The sequence below is a fragment of the Laccaria bicolor genome, genomic scaffold (assembly GCF_000143565.1).
Source record: "Laccaria bicolor S238N-H82 LACBIscaffold_2 genomic scaffold, whole genome shotgun sequence".
NCBI classification, from domain to species: domain Eukaryota; kingdom Fungi; phylum Basidiomycota; class Agaricomycetes; order Agaricales; family Hydnangiaceae; genus Laccaria; species Laccaria bicolor.
Genome location: NW_001889873.1, coordinates 978,158 through 996,368, shown reverse-complemented (window position 1 = coordinate 996,368; position 18,211 = coordinate 978,158). Strand labels below are relative to the sequence as shown.

The 18,211-nt window shown below is 44.3% G+C and overlaps 2 protein-coding genes and 1 pseudogene across 3 annotated transcripts; 2 read left to right on the top strand and 1 right to left on the bottom strand.

Moving 5' to 3' along the window:
* Window positions 1–1,809: 1,809 nt before the first annotated feature.
* Window positions 1,810–4,983, top strand: LACBIDRAFT_321710 (uncharacterized protein; the record flags this gene model as incomplete). Its single annotated transcript, XM_001875091.1, has 29 exons — window positions 1,810–2,013; window positions 2,060–2,092; window positions 2,140–2,312; window positions 2,364–2,446; window positions 2,500–2,650; window positions 2,773–2,883; window positions 2,938–3,028; window positions 3,070–3,093; window positions 3,159–3,161; window positions 3,229–3,231; window positions 3,298–3,300; window positions 3,367–3,369; window positions 3,437–3,439; window positions 3,507–3,509; window positions 3,578–3,580; window positions 3,647–3,649; window positions 3,717–3,719; window positions 3,787–3,789; window positions 3,857–3,859; window positions 3,927–3,929; window positions 3,997–4,068; window positions 4,133–4,135; window positions 4,203–4,205; window positions 4,303–4,359; window positions 4,423–4,425; window positions 4,516–4,551; window positions 4,636–4,657; window positions 4,716–4,916; window positions 4,976–4,983. 29 exons carry the CDS (start codon window positions 1,810–1,812, stop codon window positions 4,981–4,983), a joined length of 1,311 nt encoding a protein of 436 aa, XP_001875126.1.
* Window positions 4,984–13,847: 8,864 nt separating this feature from the next.
* LACBIDRAFT_171141 (uncharacterized protein) lies at window positions 13,848–15,743 on the bottom strand. The gene is made up of 10 exons (XM_001874508.1): window positions 15,688–15,743; window positions 15,459–15,627; window positions 14,912–15,409; window positions 14,816–14,862; window positions 14,716–14,766; window positions 14,619–14,664; window positions 14,458–14,567; window positions 14,275–14,406; window positions 14,045–14,221; window positions 13,848–13,985 (listed from the first exon to the last, which is right to left on the bottom strand). The coding sequence occupies exons 1-10, from the start codon at window positions 15,714–15,716 to the stop codon at window positions 13,907–13,909; spliced, it is 1,338 nt and encodes a 445-aa protein (XP_001874543.1). The 5' UTR covers window positions 15,717–15,743; the 3' UTR covers window positions 13,848–13,906.
* Window positions 15,744–15,981: 238 nt separating this feature from the next.
* LACBIDRAFT_229567 lies at window positions 15,982–18,119 on the top strand (annotated as a pseudogene; the record flags this gene model as incomplete). Its single annotated transcript has 11 exons — window positions 15,982–16,221; window positions 16,283–16,571; window positions 16,632–16,761; window positions 16,914–17,000; window positions 17,051–17,067; window positions 17,127–17,173; window positions 17,225–17,247; window positions 17,297–17,357; window positions 17,409–17,636; window positions 17,692–17,708; window positions 17,762–18,119. Coding segments are annotated over 11 exons (1,497 nt in total).
* Window positions 18,120–18,211: the final 92 nt, after the last annotated feature.

Below are 18,211 nucleotides of genomic sequence, written 5' to 3'. Positions count from 1 at the left end.
CTCCGTCAAATCAGCCCGTCGACCTCGCAAAGGGAATCCATCGCCTCTTTCGAGTTCGAGTGCAAGTTCGTAAGCGTGACAACAGCCAAAGGGAGGTGCTCAGCCTGAACCACCCGACTGTTCAGTTCCTCGCAGATATCTCCGCCAGGGTCAGGCCAAAGAATGAGTCTGTAGGAGTGGGGAGGCCAGTGGATCGAGCGAGTATGGTTTATGCAGATGTTCATTTTGTAGAGAGGTTCATTGTCCTTGCCTAGGTGTGGGGTAAATGACCTCATAGGTTAACTGTACGTGTTATGGTCGTCGTGCTTCAGCTTCCCTTTTTATCTTCTCTACCTGACCGTGCGTTCCATTCCTTCGTTCTCAGTAGACTCGAGCTGTGATTCCTTATGAGTTGAGGGTCGTTGCAGATCGGCCAACTGGATGGCTAGGGTGAGAGTTGGGATTAGGGAAGTGAGATCTCAATTTCGCTGCGACTTCCGTCGCCATCAATGTCGATGCGGCAGGGCTTGGCCATTGAACGTCCTTTGAATGGGGCTTGTCTGCGTCAACACTGTCGACGTCGTTGGATGTGGGCCATTAAAGGCTTGTGCGGGGCTGGAACAACCTGCACATGTCCCTCACGTCACCGAAGGCATTCCGGCTATGAAGGCTGAAACGAAGTCGCAAGGTCCCAAGTGGGTTTCTGAAGATACGGCGGAGTAAACAGAAGGAATTAGGTGAACTTCATATGACGAGGCTCAACAGTTGGGGTGTCCAAGTTGCTAGTGCTCATCCGAATTCCTGGGACTCATCCGACGAGGCCAGAGGACACCGATCTTAAACATACTTTTTCGTGTTGAAACGACATGGGCTTTTGACTTCGCATCATGAAACGCTCTGCATCGCAAACTTTCCCAACCTCCTGCCCGTGCACCCGTTCGGATGAATCCAGATTCTTGGCACGCGATACGTCCATGTGCAGAACTAGACTTCAGAGTCTTCGTTTAGGTCTTGCGCGGGGTATTTGTGACTGCGAGCTAATTTCCGTTTGGCATCGTTGCCATCCAGCTGGGCTCGTTCGTGCATGTCCCTCAAGGCTACAACTGTGTGGTGCCACGACAAGGTGGGCCAACGCATCCATGGGTTAAGTGCGTTAACGGCGATTTCGAGGAGCATTTCTTCGCAATGTTGGTTGCTGAGGGGTCTAGAGTCTGGGGGAAGAGGTGGTGGAAGTGCCGGTTTTCTCAACTGCGATGACTTACCATTTGCCCACGTATCTCATCCCCCTTCGTCCAATTTCGACGTTTCGCAGATACCTGCTAGATTTTGATTGGCGGAAGCATGCCGAGGAGGTTCATGATCAGTTGGGTAAAGCAAGGGAAAGAATGGGGCAAAGAACAAGCCAAACAATAGATTGCGTCTTTGTCTTCGTCTCCACTACCACCGCCATCAGAAGAAGGAAGAATGTCAAGAGAGATGCTCAACAAGTTACGTTTCTGGAAGACCAAAACCCAGGCAGCACAAGATGTGGACTCCGGATGTACGCAGTTATCTCCACTTATTCCTCTGTCTCGACTAGTAACGCGATCTGAAGCATCTCATCGAGAAAGGGCCCCGCCCTATATGAGAACCCCACCAGTGGACGTGGACCTGGGGGGCACGCCATTATTGCCACCACTTCCTTTGTGTCTCACGCCATTTGAAGCATCTCGTCGAGAAATGGCCCCGCCCTATATGAGAACCCTACCAGTGGATGTGGACCTGGGGGGTATGCGATTATCTCCACCACTTCCTTTGTGTCTAACGCCATTTGAAGCATCTCATCAAGAAATGGTTCAGTCAGAAAGAAGAACCCAACCAGCAGAATATGTCGACCTGGAAAGACAAAGGATCCGAGCTCACAATTTACGAGAGAATACCGACCATTTCCGCGTTCTTATCATTGGCCGGGCCAATGCAGGCAAGACGACCATCCTCCAGCGAGTCTGTAACACAACAAAGCAGCCCAAACTTTTCAATCCCAAGGGCCATAAGGTTCGTGCTATACAAACATTATGCCGTTGACTGAGTCTATCGGCAGATTGACTTGTCTGTGTTGGATCCAACTGCAAAAGTAATTAAGAACTTCTTTGTTATTGTTTCTTACTCAACATCTGGTAGCGAGGAGAGCACAACATTGAGAATGAAATGATATTTGACAGTAACCCAGGATATGTCTTCCATGACTCTCGTGGTTTTGAAGCAGGGAGAACATTAGAGCTGGATGCTGTCAAGAGCTTCATACAGCACCGGTCAACAGCAGGGGATATTAGGGAACAGTTACATGCAATATGGTGAGTGGCTGGGTAATGACACTCAGATGTACCTGAACACAGTTTGCTTAGGTACTGCATCCCAATAAATGATGAAGCAAGGCCAATTACAAGGGCAGAGCTTAATTTCTTTGATGAGTGTGGGACTGGCAGAGGTGGGTAGAATTGTCTGGGAAATCTAAGATTTAGTCATTCATGATTTTTGCAGTTCCTGTCATTATCTTGTTCACAAAAGCAGATTTGCTTGATGCTCAAACAATAGGTCAACTAGTTGAAACTGGGATGAGCATTGAAGATGCTGAGAGGAAAGCTGGAGAAGAATCAATTAACAACTTTTATGAAAAATTTGGCCATCTGCTGTATGCAAAAAAATATCCTCCCAAGGCACACATATATTTTCGGGGTAAGGAATTTCATTGTTGACAAAGGCAGTAAACTGACAATATATAATAGATATGCAAAATATTACAAGTGACTGTAGCCTGCTTGTCAAGGAGACTGCAGCTGTTCTCTCAGATGATACTATCTTACAGCTGTTTCTTTCAGTTCAGCAAAATTATTTGGCTCTGTCAATAGAATGGGCCATTAAAAGGTTGCTATTTTCAACATCATATGGTGAAACATAATGCTGATCAGTCATATTTAGAGTTATGTTTGGTGTTCAAGGGCAATGGTCAAAATACATGGAGAAGCAAATGATTACAATAAAGGGTATATTGTTACACTTTCATCATATTGTAAGTTAGAAATCAAGTTCTGTACTACATGGTGCTGATAGGCTGCTCTGGGTGTTAAACAGAGTGTAAGTCAGAACCAGGAGGCCTTTCTGCATGATGCTGACAATGGAATTGTGTGGGTTTTGAGCAGGATGTAAGTCAGGGTCCAGGGGGGCTTTTCTGCATGATGCTGACAATGGAATTGTCTGGGTTTTGAACAGGATGTAAGTCAGGTCCAGGAGGCCTTTTCTGCATGATGCTGACAATGGAATTGTGTGGGTTTTGAACAGGGTGTAAGTTAGGGTCCAGGGCGCCTTTTCTGCATGATGCTGACAATGGAATTGTCTGGGTTTTGACAGCTTGTAAGTCAGGGTCCAGGAGGCCTTTTCTGTATGATGCTGACAATGGAATTGTGTGGGTTTTGAACAGGATGTAAGTCAGGGTCCAGGAGACCTTTTCTGCCTGATGCTGACAATGGAATTGTCTGGGTTTTGAACAGGGTGTAAGTCAGGGTCCAGGAGTGCCTTTTCTGCATGATGCTGACAATGAAATTGTGTGGGTTTTGAACAGGATGTAAGTCAGGGTCCAGGAGGCCTTTTCTGCATGATGCTGACAATGGATTGTGTGGGTTTTGAACAGGTTGTAAGTTAGGGTCCAGGGCGCCTTTTCTGCATGATGCTGACAATGGAATTGTTTGGGTTTTGAACAGCTTGTAAGTCAGGGTCCAGGAGGCCTTTTCTGTATGATGCTGACAATGGAATTGTGTGGGTTTTGAACAGAATGTAAGTCAGGGTCCAGGAGACCTTTTCTGCCTGATGCTGACAATGGAATTGTCTGGGTTTTGAACAGGGTGTAAGTCAGGGTCCAGGATGCCTTTTCTGCATGATGCTGACAATGGAATTGTGTGGGTTTTGAACAGGATGTAAGTCAGGGTCCAGGGGGCCTTTTCTGCCTGATGCTGACAATGGAATTGTGTGGGTTTTGAACAGGATGTAAGTCAGGGTCCAGGGCCTTTTCTGCCTGATGCTGACAATGGAATTGTCTGGGTTTTGAACAGACTTGTAAGTCAGGGTCTAGGGGGCCTTTTCTGCATGCTGACAATGGAATTGTCTGGGTTTTGAACAGCCTGTAAGTCAGGGTCCACAAGGCCTTTTATGCACCATGCTGACAATCCATTGCTCTGCATTCTGAACAGCGTGTAAGTCAGGTTTCAGGTAGCTTTTTATATGGGATGCTTATGATAGCTTGGTGTGGCCTTCATGAATTTAATTTCACCTTTTACCACCAATACTTAGGTATGTTTTAGCTTCCACTCCACATTTGTGCCCAAAATTGACAAGATGATACAGATTGTGAGTTTTCTATCAAGAGACCTTATCTGGACAACTCTCATACTGCTTTGTTTTGCGGTATAGCCTGTAAGTGATATCCTATGTTACTTGTCTTCTTCTACTTTCTTCAATTATGATCCTGTAATTATTCATATTTATGGATCCTTTACTATCCAGGCACATCTTGCTTTAGATTGTGTACACTGGTCTTCTGTGAGTTCTTACAACATGTATGTTATCCAAATCAGTCTCCTTACCATCCTTTTTACTCAGCTTGGTGATAACACAACTTTCCAGAGAAGTGCTTTTTTGTGTATTGGTATGCATGCTTTATGCTGTCTGCTATACTCTGTAATTTTCTCTTTCATCAAACACAGCCACAGCCATCATTGTAGAACATTCATATTTCTTTTGGAAGACACAACCTTCCAGATCGTCTGAACCCCTCAAAAAATCTTTTCACACATTCCAATCATCAGCTGCCTTCAAAAACATACAAGATGCCATCAAGGAACTGGATGAAGGACATACAGATGTTCCAGCTGCAATTGTGAAAATTGCTCTAGACAACCGTCTTTGTAAGTTTTCAATATTTTCAAACAAATTTTGTAATTTCCCTTTCTTACACCCACTTTAGCCCAGTAAATTCCACAACACATTCTTGTCATGGCTTCTTTGAATAATGTATGTTTCCTTATGTTAATCATCCTATGGGCTTGTAATTATCTTCATCATAGGTTTCAAATTCTTTACACAATCAGAGAGATTCAACTCCCTCCTATTTCCCATTTCTCTCCTTATGTAGTTAGTAGTTCTGTCAAACAATTGTCCTTTTTTACCTCTGCAATGTTGTAATATAATATAAATAAAGAATTCAACTCCTTCACTCTTGTTGAATGCAAAATGGAACACAATGAACATGAGCTGAAAGCTCTATACCAATGTCTACACCAACCTGTGCTGTGGAAAAACAGACAATTAGAGTGGCATTTATCTAGTATATGTTTAATTCATACACAGGTATACTAGTACTAATGTCACCAGGATCTGCCAGTTACCATTTTGTGTGGGAGGAATATAGACAGAACATCTGGCACTCATAGCATAAACAAATAGCATGCTTTTGGGTGCAGGACCCACTACTGGCTTATGTATATTATAGTCAACCACAGGCTGTGATTGCAATAGTCAATGTACCCTCACCCCATTCCCTTATTTTGGTTATATCCTCTGAGTCATTCATATAAATGGTTTCTTCTATTCTTTCTAGATCTAGCAAAAATAGACTATGTTATGGCAAGAAGAACAAGAACAATTTCAACCAGAAGCACTCACATCAGGAAAACATTTGAAACCTATGTAGGTCTATGTAGCCTATATAGGAACTATAGCTTTTTAGGTTGACCCCTGATATATAGGTCACATAGGTCAGTGAGTGCCCTATGTAGGCTGGTGGTAGGTTGCCATAGGTACTGTATCTCAACCCCCTTCTACCAAAAATGTAATTCACCTCTTGCTGAGGTGCTTGCTCTGCCACATATTTACAATGAACTGTTTGAATTTCAGAATTTTAAGTCATACTTAGGCTGGGAACTTACTAAATAAATATTGCATCTTACCAGAGTTGAACTCAGAGTCTCATGGAAAGGCTTACATTCGTGATCAGGGTATGCAATATAGCAGCTAGTCTATTCAAGCATTTGAAACAAACATCTGTTTATACCATACATACCACCAGTGCTGAAAGCAACCTTTTAAAAATTGTTAACACCCACTGCACATTAACACCACAGTGAGTAATATGTCTAAAATATTGGGGCCCAGGGCAGCTTGTATGATATATACCGCATTATGATCATAACTTTCTTTACATCTCTGTTTACTGTGATATCATGTCATTATCATTCCAAATTTTTGACAAGGCAAGATTATTTTAATAGTCTACTGTAGGCTCAACTTAGCTTTTGTACCTACTACAGTCTACAGAGGTAATGATATACCTATGTTGACCTACAGAGCCTACAGAGACTATGTAAATATGGCCAAACTACAGGACAAAATCATTTTCCTGATGCATGGCAGTTGATACAGTCAGTACTCATATGCCCCCTCAACCTGATTGGTGTTCAAGTCTTTCCTAACACCTCCAAAGTGAGTTGGGGTAATCTGCCTGTTCATCTGCATCCCCCAAAATTGTGCATTGGAAGATGTTTGAGAATAGAGGCTCAACCACATGGGCCTATAACTGAGAGCAGGGCTCAACCAGGAGACAGAGATGAGAGACGAGGAACAGAGAAACAGTTCAGAGGTGCATTTGTAATATCAAGGATGAGGTAGTGAGTACATGACAAGCTACCTAAATACCTGAGGGAAGGATACCAAGGCAACCAAGGAAGAACAATAAGTACAATAAGGATGGGAGGAGACAAGGGAACATAGAATCACAAGGTAACAAGACAATAAAGGGTTGGGATGAAGAAACAAGGCATCATGGTAAAGGGTTCATCTCAGGAATATCTCAGCGTAGGGCATGGCCATCTATTGTTAAGGCTTTCCTATCTGGACCATCTATCCAGGTCACCAGACACCTATTGGGCAAGTTGGATTCCCATGGAGAATGGCCCATAGGACTCCAATGGGATCAGGCCTCAGCACAAGAAGGCTCCTTTCTTTTCAGATTCATCCCTAGTCAAGACTCTACTTTGCTGGAATGCTACCTGTTCTCTCCACCCCACTACTTATGAGAACTATGCAACCTCTGGACAGGGGATTGGAACAAAGTTATGGACAAGATTTTTTCATGCATAGCAGACAACATAGAATGAGGAAAGGCCGAACCCTACAAATGGAGTTGGTGGAGCAGCCATCTACGGAACTACAACAGGCTGCCAAAGCCCATTAATCCCAAGTTCACAGACACAGACATAGATAACGCGAGATGCATCATATGGCGCACAAGCTTACCCAGGATGTGGGACCGGATGTTCCTGAAGTTGATTGTAATTCCAGAACATTGTGTTCTTTGACATTGCAAGTGAACAGCAGGGGGGCTATGTAACATACCATGGAAGTGCATCTGCTCAGCTCCCTCATTCCATCTAGTTTATGTGGTGCTTTCTACTTGCAACTTATTTACTTACTTAGTGATACATTCACACATTGTACTTAGTTGACATGCTTCAACAACTGATCAATATCATCTTCTTACCACCATCTACAGAGGCGTGCATAAAGAATGAAGGTCATGGGATTTCACATCATTCTCAATATTCAACAGTAACCGCCAAGCCCGGAGCAGTCGGTCAAAGGGAGCTTGGAGTATAGTATATAAAGAGTGTTTATGTCAAGTTAGAGGCAAATCAGACATGTTCTACAGGAGTTGATGAGGATTGAATAAAAAACAAAGATTTTGCTATTACTATATCAAGATATGACTTGTATTAAACCCCTCCCAATCTTCAGAAATGAGTGGAAACAGAATTAATATCTAGTGTACTTGCCCTTGGCTTCCTTTAAGGCCCTAACATGAGCTGGGATAGATGTGTATAACTTCTGTATATATAGAACATCAAGTTTTGCCCATTCCTCCTGCAGAGCAACCCACAACTCGCCAAGATTTTGTGGTCATGGATTGCAAGCATGTATATGAACATCTAGTTCATCCCAAGCATGTTCAATGATGTTCTGGTCAGGAGATGATGGAGCCCAGGGCAGTACACGGATGTGATGTGAAGTGAACCATGCCTTTGCGAGGTAGGATGTGTGCTTCGGGTCATTGTCCTGTTGGAAGATCATGTTTTGAGGTGGGCATTTGTGGTCCTTGAGTGAGCTGAGGAAGGACTGTGAGAGGATAGAGCAGTATTGGGCAGCATTCATATGTCCCTCAACGCAGTGAAGCTGACCAGTACCATTCTATGAAATGCAACCTAGTGTTTACAGGTCCAGTCTATAGGACCAAAAAAAACCAGTGGACCGAACTGAACCGGACCATGGTCCAGTCTTTTTTTCGGTTGCAGTTGCCCAAATTTGGGGTTGGTCCGGTTGCCAGTTGCCTCATTTCAAAAATATTTTAAAACTGTTCAAAGACCGGTTTAAATCAGTTGCAACTGGTTAAACGGTCACGTGCGTTACGTAGCCTTGTAACCACGTCTATTACCTTTAATTGGGTTTTTAGTTCATCAAAAACAGTTAAGAACTGAGAAAGATATAACTAAATCCATTTTGGCACAAATACTTGTTTGTGCAACTTGTACCAGAATGACTTTAATTCTAACTCACTCAAACTTTCATCATTTTGCCTGATTCAATTTTTGGATATTGACATTTTAAGTATGAAAATATACTCACCATCTATCAATATATGGTATGCATCAAATAATTTACAGTTGCCGCATTACATTTTGCCTGAGTCTTTAGGAGATGTAATTCAGTTTCAGTCATAGCTATGTCAAACCTTCATTAAATTTCTTAAGAATTGGTGGAATGATGTGTATTTATATGTTATACTATGATATATAACCAGTTTATTTTTTAGAGTAATAATAATTGAGATACAAATGGTTTATATTGGTATGACAAATTTTACACAAAAAGACTGGTCTGAATCGGTTTGAATGCAGTCCATGGACCGCAAAAGACCGGTCCTAGGTGGTCCAGTTCAGTTCCCTCAATATCTGAGTTGGTCCTAGACCGGTTGCGGTCTGCAGTTGCCTGTTTTTGGGGCAAAAAACCGGACTGAACCAGACCTGCGAACACTAATGCAACCCCACACCATAAGACTACCGCCTCCATGCTTCATCGTTTTCACCACATTTATCTCCAACAACTCCTCCCCAGCCCTCCTATGGCAGTACTGCCTCCCATCAGAGCCAAAAAGATTGAATTTAGACTCATCTGAATACCAGACCTTCCTCCAAAACTGAAGGGTTCATTGAAAATGTGCTTTTGCCCAAATCTTCCACCCTAATATATGCCTCTTTTGTAACCATGGCTTTCTCCTTCACACTCTTCCATAGAGACCTTCCAAATAAACATCCTGCGAACTGTGGTGGGGTGAAGCTGTGGGAGTAGCTTGTGCTGGACGTCAGTAGCATCAGCACACGTGCCCGAATAGATTAGTCAAACAGCGCGATGTTCCACATGAGGTGAGATGAGCTTCGGCCTGCCAGGGATCACTTTGTGAAGGTAGAAATTGGGACTGCGCCCTTGTTTCTCGAGCTGGTAGAAGTTGCGTGCGATGGTTGGGTGGTGAGGCCAAGGGTGTGTGTGATATCATGGTAGGTGTTCCTGGCCTTGCACAGAATGAATAGCTGAGCCTTCTTGGTAGGGGTGCAGGTTACCATACACAAGGGCAATTAGAAGAAGGATTTCCGAGGATAATGATGTGGCCACGACGTGTTCAATGTGAGCCTCAGAAGGAGCAAGATGAAGGTCAGACATAATGATCGGTCACACAAATGATGGTCACGCAAACTTTGGTGCATTTAACAAGCATTATGGGTCCAATTCTTATGTTTCTTTTCAATAAGCAATGTCTTAGTGTCGGCTTTAAAATGGTTAATTCTGACCTACAGTGAGTTACAAGTTGCTTTCAAAATTGAGTAAGTTTCTAAAAATCCCATGACCTTCATTCTTTATGCACACCTCTGTACCTATCCTTCAGGATCTGAGACTCTGTACTAACAGACCTCCATTTCTGTCCTAGGTGATCAGTGCTATTGGAGTGTTCAGTCACCTCAGAAAGGTTGACTTGATGAGGGTGAACAGTTATTGATTCTATGGTTGATGTAGATATTGATACGTGTTCTCGACCAACTACTCAGATATGACTCCTTGAGTGGGTCATCACACCTTAGCTTGTCAGACTTGCAGGTTGCATGATGATAGACACAGTTGAACCCTCACACTTACTATATCACTGTATTATGATAATTTTGTGTTTCTACTGTCTAGTGCTTGGAAGTCCAGTCCAGTCCAGTCTTTTGTCAAAATTTGATGAGACCAAGACCTGGACTAGTCCTCACAAGTTGCCAAACCTCGAAAAACTGGACTGAACTGATGTCAACTGGTTCAGTGTGGTTTTCATCAGTTTTCTACAGTTGAAAGACCAGTCTCAACCAGTTTCAGTCTCAACTGGTTGAGACTGGTTTTGTGGCTACTGACAATGTATATAATTGAGTATCTATACTACTGAGCTGGTACTACAACAAGGATAACCTGTGTTCAGTTTCGAGGGAGGGGGGAGGGAGGTAGGGGAGAGTGGCTGTCATCATCCATTGTCGCTGCCATGTCGTGTTGTCATCATCCACCCCTCTCCATTGTTGTCCTGTGGCTGTTTTCAAGTTGTCATTATCATTGTGTGGCACCATTATCGCCAAAAGTGGCAGAGGTCAAGGGGGTGATGTGGCACATCTGAAGGTGACTGTTGGGGTGCCACATACTTTCCTCCATGCCCCGTCGACATGGCAGGTGCTTGTTGTTGCTGTCGTTGTCGGTGTGTGTATGTGTCAAGGTAGGCCTGGGCATTTGACAACAGTAGTGGGCTGTGGGCTGTGGGCAATGTGGAGAGGCAGCAGCAGGGGGGGATTGTCTGGAGTATGTGGCATGGTGTGGGCATGTGGATGTTGTTGTTGAGCCTCCAGCATGTGAGGTGGCAGTTAGTGTTCGCAAGTTCAGTTCAGTCCGGTTTTTTGCCCCCAAAACGCGCAACCATGGACCGCAACCGGTCTAGGACCAACCCAGATATTGAGGGAACTGAACCGAACCACCTAGGACCAGTCTTTTGCAGTCTATGGAACTGGTTCAGACTGATCCAGACTGGTTTTTTTGCATATAATTCATTATACCAATATAAACCATTTGTACCTCAACTATTATTACTCTGAAAAATAAATGGGTTATATACCATAGTAAAGCATGTAAATACCCATCATTCTACCAATTTTTAAGAGATTTAATGAAGATTTGACATAGCTATGACTGAAACCGAATTACATCTCCTAGAGACTTGGGTAAAATATGGATTTGGTTATATCATTCTCAATTCTTAACCGTTTTTGATGAAACAAAAACCCAATAAAAGGTAATAAATGTGGTTACAAGGCTATGTAACGCACGTGACCGTTTAACCGGTTGCAACCAATTAAAACCGGTCTTTGAACACTTTTAAAAGATTTTCAAAATGAGGCAACCAGCAACCGGACCAACCCCAAATTGGGGCAACTGCAACCGAAAAAAAGACCAGACCATGGTCCAGTTCAGTTTGGTCCACCAGTTTTTTGTGGTCCTATGGACTGAACCTTTAAACACTAGTGGCAGTTGATGTGTGGGTGTGAGTGTCATTTAGCCCATGGCAGGCACTCACAATGTGAGGCAGTGGTGACGAAGGGTGGTGACGGTCATGGGGATGGTCATGGTGGGAAGAGAGAGTTTGTGTTTGTATTTGGTTACAACTTTTGTTTGGTTATGAGTTCCAGTAAAAGACTGGTTACCAGTCTTTTGTCGGTCTTTAAATTTCCAAGATCGTGAGAGACTGAAGACCAGACCGCAGTTGTGGTCTTTGATGGTCCTGGGAATTTCTGGTCTTGGGCAGTCTTGGTCCAGTCCAGTCTCAGTCTTTTTCCAGTCTTGGGACTGGACTTTCAAGCACTACTACTGTCAGAAGATGACTCTTGAACCGAAGTCTGAATTCATTGGTTTCCCATGCCATTCAAGGCCAATTGTAATCTCACCAAAAGTGAGAAAGCTCAATGCACAAACTGTGCAGACGGATTAGATTGCATAAAAACAAAATATAATGGCTTGAGAAGTTTGCCCAAGCCCTCAGAAATTATTTTTTCAAGGTTACCACCCAGGAATGAACAGAAATACAAGTCTCAAAGATTTAAGTCCTTGAAGGCTAGCTGGTGTGGTAAAGCCTGTAAGTACACTCTCATTACCCTCTAAAACACCTTACTACTGATACTGTACTATTTTGACCAAGTGTTTACAATTTTGGGAAATTTTTCATGCCAAGATGGCCAAAAAAATTTCTTTTGATTTAAGATGAATAAATAAATAAATAAAAATTGTCAGTGTGATGTGTGACATGAACACTTGGCTGAAATAGTACAGTATACAAGATATATCATAGACAAATGTTACCCACTGGTAACGTTACCAGTCTGAATACCTAAATCCTTGGCATATATTGCCATTGTCCCCCACATACTACCATTGTTTTATATTAGCTTTCATGTATTTACATTGTCCCTTTAGCAAGTTTGGCCAAATATGGAATGTGTGGCTCTCAGAGCCATTATCGATATTTTTGCAACAACATGCTGTGAACTATTGCCTGCAAAAATAATGGTTACCATTTTTCTAGGAGGGCTCATTGAAAAAGCAGTTCTCAAGCCTCTGCTTTTTACAATGCTATTGAGCTTCCAAAAGCATACTTTGAAGGGGTTAATATAGTTAAATCTAACTAGTTTGATTGAGCAAATAAAGGAGCAGCTCATGCAACACTTTGAGACCAAATTTCAGCAAAGAACCTCATTAAAATGTTAACCGTGCATTATCTGAATTTTGATGAGCCTCACTACAGATGTGGCTCTTAAACTTTTGTCTTTTATTCTTGAGATCTAGTCAATTTGGTACATCTAAAAAGGTTTCCTTGATTGCAGAAACACCTTTCGATGCCGCAATCGGGACCTCACAATCCGCTATCATTGGGGTCGCATTCGAGGATTCCATTCTCGAGGGAAAAGCAGGAGCCACAATAGCAGTTTCCACCTTTGGGATGCACAGTTTCCTTGATCGGGGTCACCTCTCTCAAACAGATGCGGGGGTCACACAGGAGCTGCACAGAGGGGGGGACTGAGGTCCAAACAACCAGGTGGGAGTTCAGGGATGCCTGAGGGTGAGAGCAGACTGTTGATCCCAAAGAGGAGGAGGGGGACAGGGACCAGAGGGGAACGGGGAGAGAGTGGAAAAAATGGATTCATTTGTGTGATGCTATCTATGCTATCAAGGACTCTGCAAACACAGATCACTGGAGAGAGGTTACCAGCTGCGTGACGGAGGTGACGGCGCACGCCAAAAGGGAGGGTTGCCAGTGCTCACGTGATGTAACCTGGTCATGTAACCAGGTAATGATAATAATGACTCTTTGTACTGAATCAATGGTGCATGCAGCAGTCATGCATACTCCAGACCTTGACATGCATCCCCACATGGGAGGTCTTATCAGTGCCCCCCTAATTCCTGCAGGAATCCAGTCATTCCGGTGGAATGAAATTTGGCAGGAAGGCCTGCTTTTTTTTTTCATTCTGGTGTCTTATGATTCCAGCAGAATTCAGGCATTCCAGATTTGAAAATTTTACTGTGGCTTTCATACAGCTTGACACTAGGGCTGCTCAATTCTGAGCTCATTCATTTGTTCATTGTGATTGATTTAGCCACCAGCAAAATTCAGCTGGTGGAAGCAAGGCCAGTGGTCACCAGCAGCCACTCCACCATTCTAACCCAATGAACACCTAACAGGTGAAAAAAACAATATATACCGGTATGATGTTACTGATCCATAACGTTAATAAATACCAGGAATGTACTTGTATTTTACAACAGCACAATAACGTTCCCAGTCTTTTCCGTACTTGATCGAGCAACTAGACAAAGAAAATACCTGAGTTACATTTCGAAATAACGAGGCAGAAAAACAACACACCGTTCAAAATCGCGAGTGCATCGGTGTAGGAGAACGACGATGAAGAACATCGAGTAGAAGTACGGAATGATGGTCGTTGTGCCAATGATGGCCCCCCAAGTCAAGCTCATGGTCCAGTCGGCAACGTAGTTGGGTTTGCGCGAGTATGCCCACCAACCACTGGTCAGGAGACGGTTACTAGATGAAAACGTTAGGTTTGGTGCAGAAATAATCATAGAATGGTGACGCACCCATGTTCGGTTTGGATGAAGGTAGGATTTTTGACAAAGCAACCGGGAAGCTGGGGGAAGGTCTTGCGAAATGTGGTGATGCCCTGCGTCTCCATCTTGAAGTGACTCTTCTGTGCCATGGCGGTGTCCCAGCTGGAACCATAGATGTCAGTCAAAGTAGGTGATACGAGTTGAACGACTTACATGTAGTAAGCTGTGCATAGAACGGTATATATGAAAATGTATCCACCAGTGGTGAATCGGTATGATGAGGGATCGTGCGAAGCCATGTAGACGACAGAGTAGACGTAAGACTGTTTGTCGGAGGTTTAGGACGGGTACTTTGAATACGAATGCATACATACGAAAGGAACGCCAGAGAAATTCCAGAAGATAACCATGAAACCCCATCTGAAAAGTTTGGATCAACGAATGGAGTGGATGGGATAATATATGTTTCACTTTTCGTGGAAAATATCCCACGTCTGAGGGATGCACTCCTCACCCTTGGCACTAATGTATGGATGAGGAACGGTAACATCAGAGTCAAAGGCGTGAATACCATGCATTGATATAGAATCCAGTAGCAAGGATCATAAAAGCCATGTTCTATGAGCTGACATTAGTAATACATTCGAACAAGTACCAAACAACTTACAGGTGTAACATAACCATAGGTCTCGTACTGCTTGCAAGCACCGGAAACGGACAAGAAGAATACGATGACCCATGGAATCCGGACTTCAGCCCACATCTTCAAATCGATAGGTCCCAGACGCGGGTTTAGGCAAGCCCCCATGAAGTAGTCGTAGAAGAAGTTGCCCGACATTCGGATTTGAGTGTTAGTCAGGACCGCATAGAGATATGTAATAAGGGATACACCAAAGCCGTAGATCATGGAAACAGTCATGAGATGTCCATAGTTGTCGATTATTTCCGTCAGGCGGAAGATATTATAGTAGTGCAGCAATCCCGAGGTGATGAGTGTGGCGTACAAGCATTGAAGTGCATTGCAGTTGTACATGAGAGTTTTGTACCCCAGCGAAGGAACGGGAAGGCCCTCTTGCGGATAACCAGGCAATACCCAAGCGATGAATAGTTGGAAGAAAAAGTTGCCCGAGTAGACTTTCCACGCGTAGGCGTTTGGGCTTGCGTCCTTGATTAATTCTGAGCCACGATGTACATTCAGGCTGCATTGCGCTCACCTTTCGGACGTGTTCCCACATTCTCAGCAAGAACGGTTGAATGTCGTCCGCGGAAGTAGGGTAGACGAGTTTTCCGTCATAAAACCAAAGACAAATCCAAAGGTAGTACATGAGGATGGGGAAGCCGGTCATAATAGCCACAACACCCCATGGTCCACCAAACTCAAAGCTATAAAAAAAGACGCGTCACAGTCAACAAGTGTTGAAGAAACAAATTTTTGCAACGAACGTTTCGTGCTTGTCGAGACGTTTGTCCATTTCCTTGCCCTTCTCTGAGATGACAATTTTCGAGGTATTTCCTGTGGCATTGGGCCTGAAGCGAAGGAGATTGTCGCCACCATTGGCGCTGACTGTAGAGGCCATGGGTGAGTGGCAAGCCACGTAGCGAACAAGTAGAGTATTTAAACTCGAACCATTTCGGACCGGTCCGCTCCGGATGCTTTTTCGACGCTTACCAAACGTCATTTCATTTCTCCTGCTCACTGTTCGTGATACTTAGAGGAGAATAGAAGCCACACTTGCGATGGCTGCACACCCGACACGCTTGTCACGAATTCTGCCGACGATCCTGTGTCTAGCCTTAATAACGACCGTCGTGCTCGCCCACCCTCACCATGACGAAGTCTCCGATGAAGATGCTCAAGCACCAGTAGACGCTATTCTGTGGATACATATGGCCCTGCAGGCTATGGTTTGGGGTGTGTTATTTCCGACGGGAATGGTCTTGGGAATTACTCGAAGTCGATGGCATGTTCCACTTCAGGTGCGTATCTGCGACAACATACCTCATGTTGGCTGGAACTTACCCAGCGACTGGATGGTAGGCAACAGGATTTGCACTAACCTTCGGCGGTTACATCCTAGGCCACACTCATAAGGGTCGCATGTTCCCGAGGTCTGTGCATGGAACGTTCGCGTCGATACTTTTCATCCCAATCGTTGGCCAACTGGTTCTCGGAATCTACCTGAAACTTCACATACACGAAAAGTCGATAAGACCATATGCTGTGGTTGCTCATGGCATAATCGGAAAAGTATACCCAATACTTGGCTGGACACAGATGTTGTTTGGCATTGCCACATTTCGTGGATACTGTCGGGGCGGACATCTCGGTGAGGACTTTCTTCAATCGCATTTTGTCCATTGCCTGATTTTCGATTGATGTCATATAGGCCAGTGTCTGGCCCATTATATAATGGGAAGTGGCTTCATCGCCTATGCTACAATCATGGCTATCATTTTGCTAGTCGGAGAGGCTTGGGTGCGACGAAGTGGTCGCAGCCCTGAGTGGTGGGATTCCTGGTAGGTTTGGATTATTTTTACTCTAGCGGAAACTGAAGCATCATGCTGCGTAGGGTCATTATGCTTTGGGTATGTCTCCAACGTCGAGTCTGGTCCATGTTAGCTCACTGGCCTTCGTCAATAGGGAATCGGCAAGTAACTGGGTGAGATAGATGGACATCCACTTACATGAGTAATGCAGTCAACACCTTTACTGAGCACCATGGAGGAAATTGGTCTGTCAAAGACATGCAGCACACGTACGGCTTTGCTTGGTCGCTTTTTGGCATCTCACTCATGACGGTGACAGGATACTTGGCGTTCTCTGTATGGTTCAACCTTCGTTCCCATCCTGCGAGTTTTTGACCGGGACGAATTCCCAACAGGGTGGACAGGAGGCATTCTCGGAATTTTCCTGTCACGGAATAACCAGGTCGGTTGTGATCATCGGTGCTTGCAACTTCTTGGCTCAAACGCTTCATAGCGCAACGTCATCCCAGGAGTTATGTCAGTAGGATATATCTTCAAATTTCCATTTTTCTGACGCCTTCACCAGAATTATACTAACGGGGTGGGGGATGTCAGAACACGCCCAAGCTCTCATGTTGTCAACCAAGGTCAACCAACCGTTATTCTCACAAGTTTCAACCATTTATCTAATCTTCCAGGTCCATGCTACGTTCGGCCGTACCCTCATGCTCGCTGGCTTCGCGCGTGTGATTGAAATCTGTTTTTTCGTACCCAAGTATTCTCCGGAAGGCGTAGATGATGACAATCACAGTGAACAAACTCTTGCCGATGGCGCACCGAGTCCAGGGTTTTTATCTTCGTACAATAACGGCGATAGTAGTGGAAAGGCAGCAGCTGCGCGAGCGTTCCGCCACCTTCCTCCCTTCGTACGTGACCCCATTCTTCTCCATAATTAATGCTCATGCCCCGCCTTGTGCTTAGCTTCTAGTGGCCGCTGGGTGCACCCATATTCCAACGCGACTCCGTAAAATCACTGACATCCTCTTACCAGTCTATTGTTCATATCTGCAACGGACGAAGAGTTAGAATACGTGCATGAAAATGAGATGGACCACGTCACATACATTCTTATTATGTTTAGGTGTGTGATCCTACGCCCACTTCCCGATATCGACTCATTTTCCCAAAGCATCGCCTTTGCGCTGTACACATTCATTGTCTTCCTCATCCATCTTTACTCTACAACGGGGCGCAACGCGGCTACCAAGCCTGCCAACGATAATATCGAAATGACGTCTAGTAGGATAAGGCCAAAATGGTATGCGCGTGTGCCTAATGCTGAAGCAAACCACGGGGGAGCCAATTATATCGTCGGGGACGATGAGGAAGACGAGCTGGACCCACGGTAACATGTTAACCGCTGCTATTTATTGTTGCTGTTGTACGGGTTGGTTGTGTCTGTACGGAGTCTGTAGTAATGTGCTCGTCGAGCGGTGTATCG

Excerpts from the sequence above, each read along its gene's own strand:
- LACBIDRAFT_171141 (XM_001874508.1), bottom strand. The coding sequence starts at position 15,716 with ATGGACAAACGTCTCGACAAGCACGAAAC. Across the intron at positions 15,628-15,687 it reads CGTCTCGACAAGCACGAAAC|CTTTGAGTTTGGTGGACCAT; the intron begins GTTCGTTGCAAA and ends CTTTTTTTATAG. Across the intron at positions 14,863-14,911 it reads CCTATGGTTATGTTACACCT|AACATGGCTTTTATGATCCT; the intron begins GTAAGTTGTTTG and ends GTCAGCTCATAG.